The sequence below is a fragment of the Cimex lectularius genome, unplaced genomic scaffold (genome assembly GCF_000648675.2).
Source record: "Cimex lectularius strain Harlan isolate CLEC.00 unplaced genomic scaffold, Clec_2.1 scaffold88, whole genome shotgun sequence".
Classification (NCBI taxonomy): domain Eukaryota; kingdom Metazoa; phylum Arthropoda; class Insecta; order Hemiptera; family Cimicidae; genus Cimex; species Cimex lectularius.
The window spans coordinates 742,171-763,892 of NW_019392660.1; the positions used below are offsets into that span (position 1 = coordinate 742,171).

A 21,722-nucleotide genomic window follows, 5' to 3' on the forward strand; every position below is an offset into this window, starting at 1 on the left:
CATCTATGACTATTAAAACAATAGCCTAAAACCACACAAAAATATGAAATATGCGCATAAAAACAACTTGTATATCAAAAAGACATTCTACTTCGTATTGAACCATTAAAATTGTGGAAGTAAAGCCCTTTTTAAATGGGTTACTGGGCATATCAGGCGATGAAAAGGTGGTTCTAACAAAGTAAGCAATTTTTCCAAGTTTGGCTGAAAGAATGGCACTTTCTAATGACAAACTTCGGGAAGGAAAGTAAAAGAACCTTGGATCTCATCCATCCTATAATGCAAACTTGATGAAACTCATATTGCTGCACCAATTCTTTCATCATGGTTTGTTGATTTGATAATATGAAAATACCAAGCTAGGCTATTAAACTTCAAGCACAGCTTGCGAAACTATGACGGACACAATCACTTTTCGATTCATGCAAAAATAAATCATGCAATACAACTCTACGTTTCAGAAAATCTTAAAAAGGGACTAAAAGGGGCACTGTTTTCACAGATAGCCAAGAAGTGAAGATTTTGATTTTTCCTCCTTCAACTCAAAGCTGGTATTAGAATGCCTAACATGCCTGACAAAAGAAAATTAAATAACTGTGATGTGGGTGCGAGGAAGCCAAAGAGCAGAAAAACAAGCATTAGGAGCAGCACTCCACCAAAAATGTTTTTCAACATCTTCACCAGGAAAACCAAAATATTCCTCTATTTCGACAGGTAAGAATTTAGAAATATAATAGACCTTTGTACGTTCCTGTGCCCGTTGAATTACCATCTTAAAAAATAAAAACGACTGAGAGAAACCTGCAGGCTGTCATCAAGCAAAGTCATATGTCCTATGTGACCTGAAATCTCTCTCACTACCTATCTATCAACCATCTATCTATATAATTATCTACCTATATATTAATATACTCACAACTATCTCTGTCTGAAATACGTTCTATTTATGCTATTTAGAAAACGTTCATATTCACCCACACTAACAATTATCTATGGCCACAAATCTATAGGTTTATCTATCAATAAATTTTAAAAATATATCTCCTTCATCACTCTGTTCATTTATGAATAATCTATTTCTTTGTTTACTCTTTCTTATTATTTTGATATATTTTGTTATTTTATAATTATTTTGTTGAATTACTATGTCCTAAATTTGACGCTGGTTGAGGGTTTTATTTACCTAACCCTTGCTTGATGTTGTGTCAGTTTTAGCTTAAAAAAAATGTTTTTCTTTGTTTACTCTTTCTTACTATTTTGAAACTTTTTTTATTATTTTCTAATTATTTTGTTGATTAACTACGTCCTAAATTTAACGCTGGCTGAGAGTTTTATATACCTAACCCTTGCTTGATGTTGTGTCAGTTTTAGCTTTAAAAAAATCGATTTATTTTACTCTTTCTTATCGGGTTGTCCGGAAAATAATGCAGGATTTTAAGTTTTCATTAAAAAAAATCTATATAAAATATTCTGTTTACGTTTACAGGATTACTCATTTGTATGAATGTCAACACTTATTAATCCTCTTCCAAATGATATTGTTTGTTTACCTCTGTAGCATTCCGCTACTTGGAAATAATTCAGTCATCCTTATAATGTCAAAGCGAGAATTTCGTACGATTTTCTTTTACGAGTTTAAACTCGGCCGAAGCGGAGCCCAAACGGCTAGAAACATTAACCAAGTCTGGGGCGAGGGTTGTGTTAATGAGTGCACTGTGCAAAGGTGGTTTAAAAAATTTCGGGAGGGAGATTTCAGCCTTGAAGATGAAGAAGGTCGTGGAAGGCCTTCCTCTCTTAATGATGATGTTCTGCGATCAGTGGTGGAAGAAAACCCCAAAACAACTGTTCGAGAACTTGCAGAGCAACTCAAAGTCAGTAAAACGACCGTCGCTGACCACCTCAAGGCGATTGGAAAAGTGAAAAAACTCGAAAATTGGGTTCCACACTCATTAAACGATCGCCAAAAAAATCAGCGCTTTGATGTTTGTGCATCACTTCTTTGTCGAAACAAAAATGACCCATTTCTGGCCAGAATTGTTACATGTGACGAAAAGTGGATTCTCTACGATAACACTAGACGTTCTGGACAGTGGCTCGACAAAGGAGAAGCTCCAATACATTTTCCAAAGCCCCCAACTCATCAAAAAAAGGTAATGGTTACGGTATGGTGGGCTTCATTTGGTTTAATACACTACAGCTTCTTAAATCCTGGCGAAACCATCAATGCTGAATCATACTGTAACCAAATTAATACCATGCATCAGAAATTGGCAGTAATGAAGCCCTCTTTGGTCAATCGGAAAGGGCCCATTTTGTTGCATGACAACGCTCGACCACATGTGTCACGTGTAACGTCACAAAAATTATTGGAGCTTGGCTATGAAACTTTGCCTCACCCACCCTACTCTCCGGACCTCTCGCCTACTGACTACCATTTTTTTAGACACCTGGACCACTACTTACAACACATAATATTCAAAAATCAAACGGAACTGGAAAATGCATTTATTGACTTTATCAATTCTAAAAATTCTGAATTCTACTCAGACGGAATTAATAAGTTACCAACACGTTGGGAGAAATGTATTGAGAGTATGGGAAATTATTTTGATTAAAGAACATTGCTTTAAAGTAACTAGTTTCTTTTTTTTTGTTTAATACCAAAATCCTGCATTATTTTCCGGACAACCCAATATTATTTTGATACTTTTTTTATTATTTTCTAATTATTTTGTTGATTTACTACGTCCTAAATTTGACTCTGGCTCAGGGTTTTATTTACCTTTCCATTTCTTGATGTCCCAGTTTTATGATTTAAAAAAATGTTTTTCTTTGTTTACACTTTCTTATTATTTTGATATATTTTGTTATTTTATAATTATTTTGTTGAATTACTACGTCCTAAATTTGACGCTGGCTGGGTTTTTTATTTAGCTAACCCTTGCGCAATGTTGTTTCAGTTTCTAACCTTAAAAAATCGATTTGTTAAAACTTTTTTATTATTTTGATATTTTTTTTATTTTCTAATTATTTTGTTGATTAACTACCTCCTAAATTTGACTCTGGCTGAGAGTTTTATTTACCTAACCCATGCTTGATGTTGTGTCAGTTTTAACATTACAAAAATCGATTTTTTTTACTCTTTCTTATTATATTGATATATTTTGTTATTTTCTGATTATTTTGTTGATTTACTACGTCCTAAATTTGACACTGGCTGAGGGTATTATTTACCTTTCCCTTTCTTGATATTGTCCTGTTTTATGATTTAAAAAAAAATGTTTTCCTTTGTTTACACTTTCTTATTATTTTGATATATTTTGTTATTTTATAATTATTTTGATGAATTACTACGTCCTGAATTTTTTCGGTGGCTGAGGGTATTATTTTCCTAACACTTTCTTGATGTTGTCCCAGTTTTACGATTTTTAAAAAATGTTTTACTTTGCTTACTCTTTCTTATTAGTTTGACATATTCTATTATTTTCTTATTATTTTGTTGTTTTACCACCTGCTAAATTTGATTCTGGCTGGGGTTTTTATTTACCTAACCCTTGTGTAATGTTGTTTCAGTTTCTAACCTTAAGAAATCGATTTATTAAAACTTTCTTGTTATTTTGATATTTTATTTTTATTTTCTAATTATTTTGTTGATTTACTACCTCCTAAATTTGACTCTGGCTGAGAGTTTTATTTACCTAACCCCTGCTTGATGTTGTGTCAGTGTCAGTTTTAACTTTACAAATATCGATTTTTTTACTCTTTCTTATTATTTTGATACTTTTTTATTATTTTCTAATAATTTTGTTGATTTACTACGCCCTAAATTTGACGCTGGCTGAGGGTATTATTTCCCTAACACTTTCTTGATGTTGTCCCAGTTTTATGATTTTTAAAAAATGTTTTACTATGCTTACTCTTTCTTGTTGTTTTGACATATTCTGTTATTTTCTAATTATTTTGTTGTTTTACTACCTGCTAAATTTGATTCTGGCTGAGGGTTTTATTTACCTAACCCTTGCTTGACGTTGCTTGACCCTTGCTCTCTCACTCTCTTTCTTTCTCTGTCTCTATGTATGTATTTATCTATTTCTCCGAATTTGTGTAGGTGCGCGGTTCATTTCATAATTTGAATTGAGTACGTTCAGTAATTTGTCTCTTACATAATTTTTAAATATGTGTGAGTAAGACATTAAACTACCTTTTTTAAATCAAAAAGGTTATTTTTGAAGGAAACCTCGAAATCCAGTCATTAATCATTTCTTAAATGGAAAATAAAATTTCTAACGCAAGTGGGACGTTATGGAGTAAAAAGTTAAAATTTTCTAATTTATTATATTAGAAAATATGTGTATATATATTGTATAATATCTGCCTAAAATAGGTAAATAATCTTTGTTTTTAGTTTAATTTAATTTTTTCAAATAAAAATAAATATTTTTTAAAAAAGAAACCTTTAATCCAATCTTAAGCCTATGTCTAAATTGACAAATAAATACTCTCATGCAAATGACATGTCGTTGTATTGTTAAAATTTCCAAATTTGAAATGAAAATGAACCATTTTGTGTGTGTGTGTGTTTTGATTTATGGCTATTAATTGAAGCCAAATGATTCCAAAGGAAGGGAAAGAATGATGAAGACCGCTTTTCTTGCACGCGCCCCCGGGTCGTTCTCATCAAGTGAAAAATTTATTATTTAGCAGCCAAAAAAAAGAACGAAGTGGAAGTTGAAATATTTTTGACAGGATTTTGTTGTTTTTCCCTTCTCTCAACCCACCGCCTGTGGAGATTTAAACGAGCCAAGCGCTGTCCGCTCGACAGAGTCGCCCGGCCACTCACTCTGTTTGTTCCACTAATTATACATTGACAAGAATAAATTTAACGGCCGCTTATTCTTAAAATCCCTTCGTCTACTTTCAAAATGACTATTAATCAAATTGGAAGGTGAAAAACCGTCGGATTGCCTCGAGGATGATCGGACCCTTCTCGATTTCAGGTCCATTAAAAACCGAATTTGTATTCGTTTTCAAAATAAAACCAAGAAAGTAAAACTTTTGTTTCATTTTTTAAAGAATATTATAAATATTTTATATATTTTACTTTTATTAACTTAATTTTGATTTTATTGTTTTTTTTTGTTTTATAGAGCGACAGTTATTGTTCTGTGGTGTGTAAATATGACTGGTACTGAGAACCTTCCGTTTTTCATAACAGGCCAAAAGATTTTGCCGTTTCTTGTCAGCTGCACCACTCATACACAACTGCCTGAGATGAGGTATGTAAAAATCATTTTCCTCATAGAGAATAAACCAGCAAGCCGCAACCATTCGATATGAGCGTCATACACAATTTCAAAACGTTTTATAAAAAAGTTGTTTTAAATTTCCTCGTGCGATACATGGAAGAGAGCACCGATGCCCCTCTTCCGCAAGTAAGCCTTTTCCAGGACGTGAGATTTGCCAGTTGTGTCACGGCTAGCAGGATCGCAAATTTTTAACCGCGAAGTGCGATTTTGTGAACGACATAGCCGAAGAACATGAAGTTTTGGTCACAAGTCTCGAAGAAGATTGAATGTCTGACCATGTCCGATAACGTCCCAGATTTTATGATTTCGTACGGGTCGCCGATTTCGTGAATGCTTGCGCCGACAGTAGCGTCTGATGAATGTGAGGGCGATACCAAAGAAATTGAGAGGACTACGAAAAGAAGATTAAGCAAGCTTGCATGCAAAACTATACCGAAAAAAATAAATACAGATTGAGATGGGGAGTTGGTGTCGGAGCTATTGTCCGATAGCTCTAGTGGTAGAGGAGCGGCGTATTTAGCCGAAGGTCGTGGGTTCGAATCCCGCTTGTGACCCTGACTTTTTTATCTCAACCAATACCTTAAATACAGATTAATTAATTGAAAACGTTAATAATTTTATCAACCAGGTCTATGTAACTCGATCATTTTTAGGGAAGAGGCGAAGCTTGGTCAATTATCATTAGAACTAATAACCAATAAATTTAGTAACTTTTATCAACCAGGTTAATGTAACTCGATCATTTTTAGGGAAGAGATGAAGCTTGGTCAATTAACATTAGAACTAATAACTAATAAATTTAGTAACTTTTTACAACAAGGTCAATGTAACTCGATCATTTTTAGGGAAGAGACGAAGCTTGGTCAATTAACATTAGACATAATAACCAATAAATTTAGTAACTTTTTACAACAAGGTCAATGTAACTCGATCATTTTTAGGGAAGACATGAAGATTGGTCAATTAACATTAGAACTAATAACCAATAAATTTAGTAACTTTTTGCAACAAGGTCAATGTAAGTCGGTCATTTTTAGGGGAGAGCAGGATGGTGAGAAAATTCCAGTGGCTACGATATGAATCAAACCGACATTCTGTAGGTCGGTATGACCTGAGAGGATATTTAAGTAAAAAAGTACTTAATGTTCAACCTGTTTTGCATGATTACTCAGCAGAGCTTGGTCAATTGACATTAGACCTAATAATGAGTAAATATCCCAACTTTTTAATACAGCACTAGTAGTTTTTGAACTTATTAGTTTATTTAATAATCAGTTTGCGCTTGACTTTGTAAAAGCGAAGCAGTTAAGAGGATGTTGCCCGATAGTCCGAGATGACAAATAAATGAACCCTCCCCCAGTAGTTGTTGGGGAAGCAGTACGTATAAAGTTGGCAGTAAAATCTGTAAGTTTAAGGGCCAAGTTAATAGAATCGACTGCAAAAAGAAACTGCACGAGTCGGCTTATATTTTATGTTTATACGGTGCCATTATTCCAAAGGGTTTATTGAATGGGTTTGAAATTGCGCTGGAAGGTGTGGCTAGGTGAACGAGCGCCTCGCCTTCGGCCCATTCCCTCCTCGGCAACGACACATAAGTCCGCCGGCTTATAGCAAAGTGACACGCAATTTCAAATTTCTACGTGCCGGTCGATATCAACTGCTTGCGAATTGCCTGTAAAGCAGGCAACGGAGGGATGTCGGGACTTCTTCCCGGGAACGCCTTGAAGACCAAACCGCGTCTCCTCTTAGCATATTTTTAATACAAACCATAGTCATGCGCAACGTCAACAAACTTAGCTAAATTGTAAAAAATAGATAAAACTAATTTCAGCAATTTGAATTTTAAAATTAAAGAACAATAGCTCTAAATAACACACCCCACGTTTAACTTTTAATCATAAAAAATAGGTCAAGGATTGAAGCAGTCGCATATTGAATTACTGTCTAGAATAAATAATACTCATGGCTAAATAACAAAGGCAAAATTAGTCAAACCACAGTACATTACTTTCGTCGTTTGCCTAAGAAAGCAATTTTTTAAACTTATCAACCACCCGGGCAAATCTAAAATATCAGACATTCCTACGAATCCCTGTTAACAGTACTCCATCCACTCTCCCGCAAGGCACCATCCTTGGTCGTATTCTCTTCTCAGTATACACTGCAGAAATTAATATCAATCTTTATACTCCTGATATATATCGTATCTTCTCAGCAAACATAAACCCAATCGTGGCCTTCAGAAACCTCCAGGACCTCTCGCAAGGCAGCACCCTTGGTCCTTTACTTTATTCAGTATACATTTCAGACATTATTATCAATTTACAATATCAATTACTCTTGGCTCAAGAGAATAGAATTCAATAGACCACACCATCATTATTTCAGCAAACACAGCCTCAGTAGCCTTCAGAACCATAAAGGACCATGCCTCTTGTTTGAAAGATTGGTTTAATAAAGGGAAGGATCCGAGTCAACCAAACTCAATCCAACAACTCATCTGCCCTCCAATTTTCTACAACCTATTCTTCTTCTCCTTGGGACTTGATATCGACAAAAGACTTACTTGGATACTCCACGCTTGACTAAAAGAATATAATACAATAGACGACACCAACATACTTTCAGCAAACCTAGCCCCGTAGTATTCAGAAAACCTCATGACTTTAGTAACTTGTTTGGAAGAAAGGTTAATAAATGGAAGGATCCGACTCAACCAAACAAAATTCAAGAAAACAACCCTCAGCCTCATTGGCTATCACCTTTCCCTATTCCCTTGTGACTTTACCTCGATGAAAGACTTAATTGGAACCCCACACTAGACTTAACAAAACAAATTTAAAAAAAAAAAAATAGAATTGAACAGGCGATACGCCATTCTTTCAGCAAACCTAGACTTAGAGTAGCCTTTAGAAACCTCCAGGATCATCTCTCCTGTTTGGAAAAATGGTTCAATCAATTTTATAGAACGGACGATATAGATTGAATCTGTACCTCCCAAATAAACGCAACAGCCTGGATGTAAGGATTGAACTGTGTCAACAGGTGTTCCATCTTCCAAAGAATCAAGCCATTCCAAGCCAAAATCTTTCGAACCATTGCCCAAGGTCTAAACTTCGGACACGCAAACCTTAAGCAATTTGGACCCGTACCCCCCCCCCGGTGTAGATAAATTAGTCGGGGTATTCAATATAATGCGCCCTTTAAGAGCTGTTGTACCCCCGTTTTGTGCCTATAGCACACCGGGTCCTATTTCACCGAGGAATTTTGTAGGCCCGGTTTCGTGATTGATCCTCTACGGTCACATGGTACATCCCAAGCACCTCCTCCTGCGGGCAAGTATAGCACCACAGTTTGTTAATAGGTGTTTTGGCGCTCCTCTGCTTCCTTGCAGAATCTGCACATGCCGTCTTGAATTATTCCAATCTTATTTAAGTGCCTATTTAGCTTGCAATCTCCTTTTAAGAATCCTGTTAGGATTTGCAGTTTTTTCTTGCTTTCTCTGATACGTTCTATTACTTCCTTCCTACCAAAATTTGTCAGGAGGTTCTTGGATTGTTTGTGTCCAATGAGTTAGTTCTATTGTTCCCTCATTTTCTTTTTATCGTTCTGTCTGAGGTACTCATTGATAATGTGGGTTCCGGCCCTGTCAGCGGTATAGCAGCCCCTTTTCTTGCAAGGGTGTCTTCCTTCTCGTTGCCTTCAACTCCCACATGTTCGGGGACCCAGCAGAGGCTGACCTTGTTCTGCATACCTAATATGTTTAATTTCATTTTGCAGTTCAGCACCTTTGACATAATGATATTTGAGCTTAGTGCTTTGATGGCTATCTGACATGATAGTTATGTTCTTGTTTTTGTACCCTTGAAATTGAATTGAATACATCTCTCGATTGCGTGAATCTCAGCTTGCGATATTCTGGTTTCTTTTGCCGTGGGTTCTGAGAACCCCTGTACCTTCTTGTGTTCTAGATCCGTCTGTGATGGTACCATTCTTAAAGGAGAATGTGAATGTATCATTTAAGCCTGAAATAACCATTGCAAGTTGAATTTTTTTTCATATGTTTGTTTTGGGTTTAATTTCTTAGCCTGATTGCACCTGATTCCTTAAAACGAGGTTAATTTATTTTTCTAAATCGGTCTTGATCCGCGAGGCCTGCTTCGTCTATTCAAAACCATAATCTCAAGTTGATCTGATTGATTTATTTGTGCCTGCCAGATTACAGAATTTTGTCGAGTATGTTTGCCATGGGTTGACATTACTGTGTGTTTCTTCATAAAATCGTATTTTTTGTTAAAAAACTCCTCAAAAATATATTTTTTTAAAATAAAATACAAATCAATCTTGAAGACTTAAGGAGCCTATAGGAGGATAGATGAATATACTAACATCGCCTATTTTTCATCTAGGAAGGAAAAATTCTAAAATATCGACGAATTTCCCTTGAGCAGGTATTGCAATTAAGAAAACTGTGATAAAATTAAAAAAAAAAAATCCATCGAGTCTGATAAAGCGTGGACCAATTAGAAGTACTTGTCACTGGCGCTCGCTATCCTACCATCACAGGCTCCCCAGACCAATTCGATCTTCTCACGTCTTCAACAGTGAATTTACAACCTCGTTATCCCAGCGGTCGAAGGGGAAATTAATTTTACTTAGTAATTTAAAATAATCATGAGCCCGTTCGTGCGTTCGTCGTGGATTCGTTTTGGTTCCTTGGCTCCAGAAAAAAACAAAAAACAAATAGACTTTATTTTTAATTGCCCCCTCTTTCTTTTATATTGACCATCTGAAAATGATCAAAAGTCTAATACCAAAAAGGACCTAAAACAAAGAAATTCACTCTACCTGCAATTTTTTTCCATCTGTTGAGTTATTCTCTTATAAAATGCAATCAAAGTTGAACGACCAGAAGTTATTTCATCACTATGCAACAGTCAATTTTCCCCCCATAGATAAAATCATAAGAGTGGATACTAAATCAAGGAATCTTGGGATAGAATGATACCGCTTTGAAAAAATTCCCATACCAAAGAATCATACATTATACGCAACTTTACATAAATATTAATTTAATAATTTCGCTTAGTTTTATTTTGTCGACGAATACTATTAAATACCTATTAATGTGCAGTAGAACTTATCTCCTCTTCCAGAAATTTAAATGATTTTTAGTTAAGAATACAACTTTAATTTGGTAGACGAATTGCTTAATAAATTGAAAAATACATATTTGTTATCTAGTAAGAAAGGTTATTGTTAAAAGAAACTCGAAAAGGTGAAAAATATATACGAAACTGGAAATAAAATAGAAGTATCGATAGATAGACAGATAGAGATAGATAAATAAATAAATAAATATATATATATAAATGAGANAGAGAGAGAGAGAGAGAGAGAGAGAGAGAGACATAGAAATAGATAGGAAATGTTAATAGATAGTGCATATCAACATTGGTATAAATCCAATTAAACAACATAAATATGAAAACATAAAAACGACTGCGAAGGCCTAGTAGATAGATATAGATCAATACAACTTTATGTTTGTTGCATATGACTTGTGTTTCAGGTTAAGGAATCGTGGCATTTATTACTCGAACCTAACTAAAAATAAAATATAAAAGTAAAAATAATAAAAAAATTAAACCTAATCTTTTCACCTGTCTAGTTAACTGATCTGGCAATCTGGCAACCTCAACTTTAAGATTATGGCAACATGAGAAACAAAATCCATTGTTCTTTCACAAAAAAATACGTTTTGATCGATTATTTGAAGTACATAAAACAACAAATAGATTGATAGACAGATAAATACAAAGAGCGAGCGAGTGAAAAACTTTATTTGATAATTTCTTACAATTACCTAAAAAAGCTACAAATTTAAAAACGTTAAAATTTTGTTTAGAAGGCTGTAACTATCCTAAATATGAATAACTATCTAATTTGATTGGCACAACATTGAAAGTATTGTGTGGGGGAGAGTGAGAGGGGTGAAGGGCTAAATTCCACTATTCGTAATATCAAAGTTCATCAGGTGATTCTACAACTGAAATGCAACAAAAAAGTTCGTATGGATTTGCGATGGTGGTGCGATTCCTTACCCTTTCCCAGATATTGTCAACCTGCTTAGCAGATAGCTAAGTAGCTCTTGGCCTAGTCATTTTTGTGAGAATAAAAAAACATAGAAAAGAGCGATTAATTGGTTTCGTTTTTTAAGCTTTCTAGTAGTATAATCTATTTTTAATATATCGAACCAAAATGCTGAAATTTGATGCTAAATGGAAAAAAAGTGTTGGCAGTGCGTAAAAGGGGAAGTGGGGTTTAGTCTAATGATTCAATTTTTGTCCTAGGCAAAATTTATTTACCACCTTTGACGTAATTAAACAGCAGAGAGAGACTGAAAAATAAAACAAAACACATAAAAAAGAGATAATAAACACAGCGAACAAGTAATGTAGAAAAATTGGACAAAATATGTACACTAAACACTGATAGAAAAAGAACAATACAGAAGATCTAAAACCCAACTTTAACCTAATAAAAAGCACAAAAAGAAATTGAAAATTGATTCAAATTGATTTTTTTCTTCTTTTCGTATGAGACAAATTCAGCGTAATTTGGTTGTTCATTATGTTTATTGCCTTTTTTATGTGTTTTGTTTGATTTTTACGTTGAATTTTTATTTTTTGTACTTTTTTATTAAGTTAAAGTTGGGTTTTACAACTTCCGTATTATTCTTTTTTCCGTTATTTTAGAATCTGTATTTAGTGTAGATATTATGTTAAATTTTTCTATTTTGGTTGTTGGCTATGTTTATTGTCACTGTTCATGTGTTTCGGTTCATTTTTCTTTCTTTTTGTAATTAAAGAAAATAACATAGAACCAAAATGCAGAAATTTTATGCTAAATGGGAAAAAAAGTATCGACGGTTCTAAAAAGGGGAACTGGGGTTTAATCTAGTAATTCAACTTGTTGTCCTAGGGAAAATTTATTTACCAACTTAAACGCAATTAAAAAGCACAGAAAGAAAAAAACAAAACACATAAAAAAGAGACAATAAACATAGAGAACAAACAATTTGGAAAAAGTGGACAAATTACCTACACTAAACACTGATAAAAAAAAAAGAAAAATACAGAAGGTACTTCTTTTACCTATTAAATATTAATCCATTTATGTTTTAATGGTCTAATTGACCATGTAACTTCTTCTAATTAATTATTCTTTTTATGTAAGGTCTTGGTTGAGATAAAAAAGTCTGTGTCACGAGCGGGATGACACTGACTTTTTTATACCAAGACCTAAAAAACATAAATGGAAATATACAGAAGATGTAAAACCCAACTTTAACCTAATAAATAAGAACAAAAAGAAATTAAAAAATTGATTCAAATTGAATTTTTTTTCTTTTCATGTGAGACAAATTCAACCTAATTTGGTTGTACATTAAGTTTATTGTCACTTTTTTATGATTTTTATTTTATTTTTACGCTGGTTTTTTTTTGTGCTTTGTTATTAAGTTAAAGTTGGGTGTTACAACTTCTGTATTGTTCTTTTTTGTTGTTTAAATCTGTGTTTAGTGAGATATTGTGTCCAATTTTTCTGTTTTGGTTGTTCTCTATGTTTATTGTCTCTTTTTATGTGTTTTGTTTCATTTTTCTTCCTTTCTGTGTTTTTTCATTAAGTTAAAGCTGGGAAATAAATTTTGTACAAGAAAAAAATTTGAATTCCTGGGTTAAACCCATTATGACACTGTTACCACTTTTTCCCTTAGAATAAAATTCCTCGGCCCCCTTAAAGGAAATTTAACGCTGTTTTTTTTTTGCTTTTTAAGGATTTTCTCAAAAATGAACAGTTAAAGATCTACTAGTAGATTTATGAAGAAAGCGGTAGATTGTTAAAACAATCGTTCTACTTTGCTATATTATCAAATTATTTACTTTGTTTATTATAGAAAAGTGGGCTAAATGTGGAGGTCGTGAAATTTTTGTTATTGGTGTAGTTTTTATAAAGAAATTAAGTATAATTTGTATAATTTCACATGTGAAGAAGCAAGGCCGATATTATACTGATGACAAATGACAGGTCTCATCTGATAAATATCTTTTCCTTCGGGGGCAAAAAAAAAGAAGGAGAATGTATTTAGAAGGAGGAGTTGCCCGAAAAGGAGGGAATGAGGATGAAAGGGGAGCCAATGGGAGTTGGGACCGGCCATCGTCCGGGTAATCGTGCACTTCCGTACTCACGTGTATCGCGATGAGGGTGTGCGATGCCTGGACACCATCCGTCGCCCTCACCCTGAGGCTGTAGGAGTCCTTCGCCTCCCTGTCCAGGGGTTCTGTGATGATTATCATCCCCGATGATGAGACGGTCAGCTTCCCCTCGCCACCTGAGACGAGGCTGTAACTCGTCTGGCCGATCGTGTCCGGATCGACGGCTTTCACCTCGGCCACCGTCTCGCCCACGCCGAGCTCTTCGGACACCGAGAACTCCGTCGGCATGCCTTCGAAAGAAGGAGGACTGTCGTTTTTGTCCAGGACGCGTACTTGGATCTGAAACAAAAATAAATAAATAAATAAATAAATAAAATTTCACCCAAATCTCACGAAAACACAGAATTTGTTAAACATTTTAATTTAAATGTAAATTATATTTATAGCGCAACCGACACCGATTTGAAAAAGTTAATAGAAATAACGAAATTGGAATTTTAAAATGAATAATCAAATTATCAACTGTCCTTAATTTAAAATCCGATTGCACCATTTTTTCCAGCGTAAAAAAACCTTTAAAATGATGTGTCAGGCTGTTATGGTCGTATTTGAAATTCTAAAGTTGAGCTGAACCTGAGGTACTCTGTATAATTTTTCTAAAAAAAAAGTAATGTAAACAAAAATACTCTCTCAGTAAAGTATACCAAAGAAATTTGGAAAAAAGGGAATTAATGAGTTAATCAATGGAATAAATACTTACTTAGATGACAAAAAAAGAAATCGCCAAAAAATCAACACATTAAAAAAAGTAAAAAGTAAAAGTACCGGAATTTTTTCAAATTGAGGGGCTTTAACGAAAAATCAGTTCAGCAGGGTGAGCCGAGGCCTATTGTGACAAACTGGTTCAACCGAAACAATAGAAATTTTATTTTTTTATTTTTATGAAAGTTGTGAAGTAGGCATTTTAGGATTTTAGGCTTTCTTGATATGCCTTTCTTGATTAGGTTGGGATTATAAAAAATGCCGACATTTTTTTACATTCTCACCGTAAACAATCAAGTGGTTTTTGCTTGAAAAAAGTCTAAAAAAATAAGGGCAAAAAAGGAAACGAAATCTATTCAAAGTGAGGTGCTTTAACTGCAAAACAGAACAGGTCAACAGGCTGAGCACAGGTCAACCCTGACAAATTGGACGAACCAAAAAAATTTTGGAATTTCGTAAGTTGTCAAGTAGTCATTTTAGGATTTTAGGCTTTGTTGATATGCCTGTCTCGATTTACGTTCGGATTATAAAAATTGCCGACATTTTTTCACATCCTCACCCTAAAACAACCAAGGGGTTTTGCATGAGAAAAAACATCTCCAAAAAAGACCGAAAAAAGGAATCAGAATCTATTCAAAGTGAGGTGCTTTAACTGCAAAACAGAACTGTTCAACAGGCTGAGCACAGGCCAACTCTGACAAATTGGCAGAACCAAAACAAGAGAAATTTTGGATTTTCCTAAATTGTCAAGTAGTCATGTCAGGGTTTTAGGCCTCTTGATATGCCTTGCTTGATTTAGGTTCAGATTAAAAAATGCCAACATTTTTTCACATCTTCACCCTAAAACAACCAAGTGATTTTTGCTTGAGAAAAACATATCCAAAAAAAAGACCGAAAAAAAGAAGCGGAATCTATTCAAAATGAGGTGCTTTAACTGCAAAACAGAACAGGTCAACAGACTAAGCACAGGTCAACCCTGACAAATTGGACGAACCAAGAAAATTTTGGATTTTTGAAAGTTGTCAAGTAGTCATTTTAGGATTTTAGGTTTTCTTAATATGCCTTTTCTTGATTTAGGTTGGGATTATGAAAAATGCCAACATTTTTTCACATTCTTACCCTAAAACAAAAGACCGTTTATCGCAAAACAGAACAGGCTAACAGGCTGAGCACAGGTCAACCCTGACAAATTGGACGAACCAAGAAAATTTCGGATTTTCGTAAGTTGTCAATTAGTCATTTTAGGATGTTAGGCTTTCTTGATTTAGGTTGAGGATAAAAATTTTTCACATCATCGACCTAAAACAACCAAGTGATGATGGGTTTTACTTTCAAATAAATTTTTTAATTTATTTACAAGGGTTGCTCTTTTTGTCATTTAACCCTAGTCATTTAAGTCATTTAATTTTATTTAAATATTCGTTTCTGTCTTTGTTCTGCATGCATTTAAAAGTTATTATACAGTCTTTTTTCCTAAGAAAGGAAAATAATATGTAAGACAGTCTTAAATAAGGTGGGATATGTAAAACTTAAATCAAAGGCACTTTCAGTAAAGTAGGCTAAAAATTTGAAAAAGTGAACTAAAGAAGACCTGCTGTGCTGGTCCTACTCGCCTCGCTCTCTTTATGTAACCACGGAATGCTGCATAAAAGTTTTCAAACATTACAAAAGTTCGATGTTTCGGGATACATCAATCGATTCGTGTTTTTTTTGTTTTTTTTGTTAGGACGAGAAAATAATTTGTAAGTTCACTAATTTCGTGATCCGCTTGACGAATTAAATCATTACAATTAATTAAGGTTTTTAGTTGAGATGAAAAAAAGTTAATGGCACGAGCGGGATTCGAACCCACGATCCTCGGCCAGATACGCCGCTGCTCTACCACTTGAGCTATCGTGACCTCGATCCACTCGGACATCAACTTCCTATCTCAACCCCACCAGAAGAGAAAACCCACAAGGGGGGGTTGAGATAGGAAGTTGATATCCGAGTGGATCGAGGTCACGATAGCTCAAGTGGTAGAGCAGCGGCGTATCTGGCCGAGGATCGTGGGTTCGAATCCCGCTCGTGCCATTAACTTTTTTTCATCACAACTAAAAACCTTAATTAATTGTAATAATTTGTAAGTAAGATAGTCTTAAATGAGATTAGATATATAAAACTTAACAAAAAGCAAAAGACTCTTCAGTAAAGTAAGCCAAACAAATTTGGAAAAAAGGGACTTAAGGAGTCCCTTCGATGCTGAAGCACAATTCTCAGGTCCTACTCGCTCTCTACATACAGCCAAGGAATATCATACATACGACGAAAAATAAAAATAGATAGAAAACATAGTTAAACAGGTTGAGCATAGGCCAACCTTGACAAACTGGTTGAACCAAGACAACATAAATTTTGAATCTTGGTGGCATTTTAAGATTTCTTTATATGACTTTCATGATTTATGTTGAGGAAATAAAAAAAAATTGAACACTTTTCTTCGAAAAGGTTACTTGCAAGGGCTTGATATTTTTGTTGTGTACGATTAAAGTCATTTAAGCTGTTTTTATTACTTATTAATTTGGACAAGGGACCTATCAAGTCCATACTGTGGTAAATCACAATTCTCTTATGGTTCTACTCGCTCTCTATATGGAACCAAGTAACGTGGGATATATCAATCAGCTACGAACACGTGGTTTAGATCCGTGTTTAATAAAGTCTCTAAAAATATTCTTATAAGGGAAATAATCTACGTTGTATTGGTTTGATTGTCAGAGAGACACGATTAATATTCCATAGGCAAGAATCAATATTTCCTCCCGTCTAATTTCGTATTCCGAAGCAATCAATTAATAATACACATAAACAAGTAATTAAAAGGTCCATTGTTCCTCCCGCCTTCGTGGTCGTTAATTCCGAAATTAATTATACTCCTTCAATGTCCCGTGTACGACGAGAAGGAAACAATCGACACTATTTGTTTATTAAATATGATCAAATTAGTTTGTACTGTCCGTGTCAACACCGGCCGGAGACGGAATGCCCACGTACGATTAAACATATCGGGACGGCCATCTTGGAAAGAACGATTTGAATAAACGCATGCATAAAATATTGGGAGAACACGATCAGAAAAAATAATGACATCGAAACATTGACTGTTTAACATTTATGACTTTACTTAATGCTTTTTATAACTGTAACAAATAGAAAATTATACAGGGTGGTTCGCTAATGTTACGTCAAATTTCGTACGTGCTTCTACATCTCAAATGCAACAAAGACGGACTCTGAAAATTTACTTTAAATTATATATTATGTTTTTTGCAATAAATTATCATGTTAAATGGAGAAAAAAAAGGCGTCAGTGAGAAAAAGAGGGAAAAATGAAACAAACCATATAAAAAAAGAGATAATAAATAAAGCAAAAACCAAAGCAGACAAAATAGTACAAAATATTTAGGACGATTATTTATTAATATTACGATTGACTGGGATATCATTGATGACACAAGGTCATACACCACATACTTTTCACGATGAATGAGGGAACCGAGAAGTCACAAATTTTAGAATATGGTACACAAAGGTAAACTGTCAGACTTGTACTCTTCACAAAGGGAGTTTGAGTATTTGATTTTTCGGAAGATTTTTGTTTTTCCAATGTTACAATTAAAAAAAAAATTTTCGTAGATTTTTCAATGCTCTTTCCATCGGTGTAATTAAATTTGCCGTAAATATAACGTTTAATGAGTTACTGGAAAAATTATTGGAATAAAGTTGTAAAAGATTAAAATAAATTAAAGGTGAAATATCTCCAATACAATTTTGAACAATAAGGGCTTTTTAGTCCAATTTCACATGTAGGATTAGATTGTTAAATATTGAAGTCTATTCACAGGGCTATAATAAAATATTAAACCTAAAAATACAAGTTAAAATTAACATAAAAATAAAATCTATTTTGGTTTTTTTCTTCAAAGACGAAATCCTCGTTGTTAGGCCTATAAAGCAGACGCCTACTTCTATTTTATCCAGAGACCTTCTAATTAATATAACGAGAGATATAACGATTATCCATTTAACCGAAAAATTCAGTAATAAAAATATATAATTTATTGCAAAAAGTTATAAAAATTACATAATAAATACTATAAAGTATCTTTATATTATATATTATGTGATTTTTATAAATTTTTTTTGCAATAAAGTATATATTTATATTACAGAATTTTTTTGTTAAATCACATAAAAAATAGACAATAAATATAGCAACGACCAAAGCAGAAAAATAGTACAAAATATTTACGACCTTTATTTATTAATATTACGACTGACTGGGGTATCACTGATGACAGATAGTCATACAAATCATACTTTTCACCATGAATGAGGAAACCGAGAAGTCACGAATTTTAGAATATGGTAGAAAAAAGTTGTTGGACTTTCATTGTTTGTGTGAAAATTGTGAATGTAACCTGTACAGAGGCTTAGAGGTTATATTTTTTATATTACATATTATGTAATGTTTATAACTTTTTTGCAATAAAGTATATATTATTATTACAGAATTTTTATGTGGAGAAAAAATGAAAAAGAAGGAAAAATGAACAAATCACATAAAAAGAGAGTCAATAAACATAGCAACAGCCAAAGCAGAAAAATTGTACAAAATATTTACGATTATTTATTAATGTTACGACTGAGTGGGGTATCAATGATGACGGATGGTGATACAAAACATACTTTTCACCATGAATGAGGAAACCGAGAAGTCACGAATTTTAGAATATGGTAGAAAAAAGTTGTTGGACTTTCATTGTTCGTGTGAAAATTGCGAATGTAACCTGTACAGAGGCTTAGAGGTTATATTTTTTATATTACATATTATGTAATGTTTATAACTTTTTTGCAATAAAGTATATATTATTATTACAGAATTTTTATGTTAAATCGAGAAAAAGTGAAAAAAGAAGGAAAAATTAACAAATCACATAAAAAGAGAGACAATAAAGCAGAAAAATTGACAAACTAATGGTTTAAATGTTAAGGCGTTATAACGCCATTAAAAATGAATAGTAATAATAAAAAAATACTTTACACAGTGTTCTTATATTCATACCGTTTATAATTTTTAAATCGATTGTTGATTATGTATTGTTCAATTATAACCCAGCCCTGAGAGATTCGAGATAAGTCAAATTTTCAATTCAACACTTAATAAATATTTATAATGGTCTTAAACAATTGAAAGGTAGCGTATGCCAACGGAATAAACAATATTCGGCTAGCATTATTTCAATATTAACATAATGCAAGAGGTTTAATTAGTCTATTTGTAACGGCCCTATGATTAGACCGTTCGTTTAATTTTATTCAAGTTTCTATCGTTATATCTTGGTATTTAATTAAAAGGTCTCTGTATACAATAGAAGTAGGCGTTTGCTTTATAGGCCTAACACCGAGGATTTCGTCTTTGTAGCAAACACCAAAACAGGTTTATTTTGTTAATTTTAACTTTTATTTTTATCAATTAATTAATCTTTATGTAAGGTATTGGTTGAAATGAAAAAGTCAGTGTCACGAGCGGGATTCGAACCCACGACCTTCGGCTCAATACGCCGCCGCTCTACCACTTAAGCTATCTTGACCCCTCTCGTGACACAAACTTTTTCATTTATTTGGTCAATCGGACCGCGAAATAATATGGATTTTATTTTTATGTTTAATATTTCATTATAGCTCCGTGAATAGACTTCAATATTTAAAGATTGAAAATTTTCCTCCATGTAAAATTGGACTAAAAAGTCCTTATTGTCAAAAATCTCAATTGTATTGGAGATATTTGACCTTTAAGTTATTTTAATCTTTTACAACTTTATGCCATTATTTTTCCAGATCTCGTAAAATGTTAAATTTATAGCAAATTTAATTACACCGATGGCAAACGCGTCGAAAACTTTTCGACGCTTGCTGTTTACTTTTTATTACTTTGGTTTTTTTAATGGAATTTTTGATGTTTTAATTACTACAATTCAACCTTTTCAAATTAACAATAAATATTTTCATTACTAATTGATATCAGGCGAAATATTCCTTCTGTTTTTGAGCTTATATACAGGGTGTCTCGAGGACAGACGTCAATATTTCACGTGCTAATCCTACATGTAAAATTGGGCTAAAAACGCCTTGTTTTCCCAAATTCTCAATAGTATTCGAGATATTTTATTTTTTAGGTAACCTTTAATTTTTCACGAATCCATAAAGTCTCCAGTATCCAATAAAATGATAAAATTACAGAAAATTTGAACACCGATGGAAAGAGCGTTGAAAAATCCATGAGAATTTTTTTTTAATTGTAACATTGGAAAAACAAAAATCTTCCAAAAAATCAAATCGAAATGTCTCCCTTCGTGAAGAATCCAAGTCTGACATAGTTTACTTTTGTAAGCTTTCTGTTTTGTTTTTATGCATTTTACTAAAAATACTTTTATTTCCTTTTTTTTACTTTAGTTATTTTTAATGGAAGTTTTGATATCTTAATGGCTACAATTCAAATCTTTCAAATTTGCAGTGAAGATTTTCGTTACTAATTGATATCAGGTGAAATATTCCTTCTGCTTTTGAACTTATGAACAGGGTGTCCCGAGAACAAATGTCAATATTTCACGAGATAATCCCACATGTCAAATTGGACTAAAAAGTTTTTATTTTCCAAAATCTGATTCTCAATAGTATTAAAAATATTTTATTTTTCAGGTTACTTTAATCTTTCACAACTCCATAAAGTTTCCAGTATCTAATAAAATGATAAACCCACAGTAAATTTGACTACACCAACGGAGAAAGCATTGAATCTACTAGAGTGAGTATTGTTTTTAAATTGTATCATTGGGAAAACAAAAAGCTTCCAAAAATCAAATGTTCAAAATGTCTACATTCTTCAATAATCCTAGTTTACTTTTATTAACTTTTTATTTTTTCTAACGTTCAATTTTGAACTAACAAGTATTTTTTTTACTTTTTATTAGTTTGGTTATTTTTAGGTTATTCGAGGTTATTCTACATGTACAGTTAGACAAAAAGACCCAATTGTGTTCGAGACATTTCACTTTTCAGGTTATTTTAATCCTTCACAATTTTATTTCATAAAGTCTCCAGTATCACGTGAAAAGTTAAACTTCCAGAAAATTTGATTACACCGATGGAAAGAGAATTGAAAAAATCTACGAGAAAGTTTTTGTACAAAAAGCTTCCAAAAGTCAAATGTTCAAAATTTCAGTACCAATGAAAAGAAAAAAATCTACGAATGTGATTATTTAAAAAAAATTGCAATCTTGAAAAAGCAAAGAATTTCCAAATAGAAAAATGTACAAAATGTTCACCTTCTTGAACAACCCAAGCCTGAAATCGTTTATTTTTAGAAGCTTATTGTTTTTTCCTATGTTCAATTTTG

General features: G+C 33.2%; 1 protein-coding gene across 1 annotated transcript in view; it reads right to left on the bottom strand.

The window, feature by feature from the left end:
• Positions 1–21,722, bottom strand: part of LOC106668015 (cadherin-related tumor suppressor) — a 300,741-nt gene that overhangs the window by 65,856 nt on the left and 213,163 nt on the right. The window contains exon 4 of the mRNA XM_014396378.2: positions 13,556–13,861. Coding sequence (XP_014251864.1) covers positions 13,556–13,861 — 306 coding nt within the window. The remainder of the gene's footprint in view (positions 1–13,555; positions 13,862–21,722) is intronic.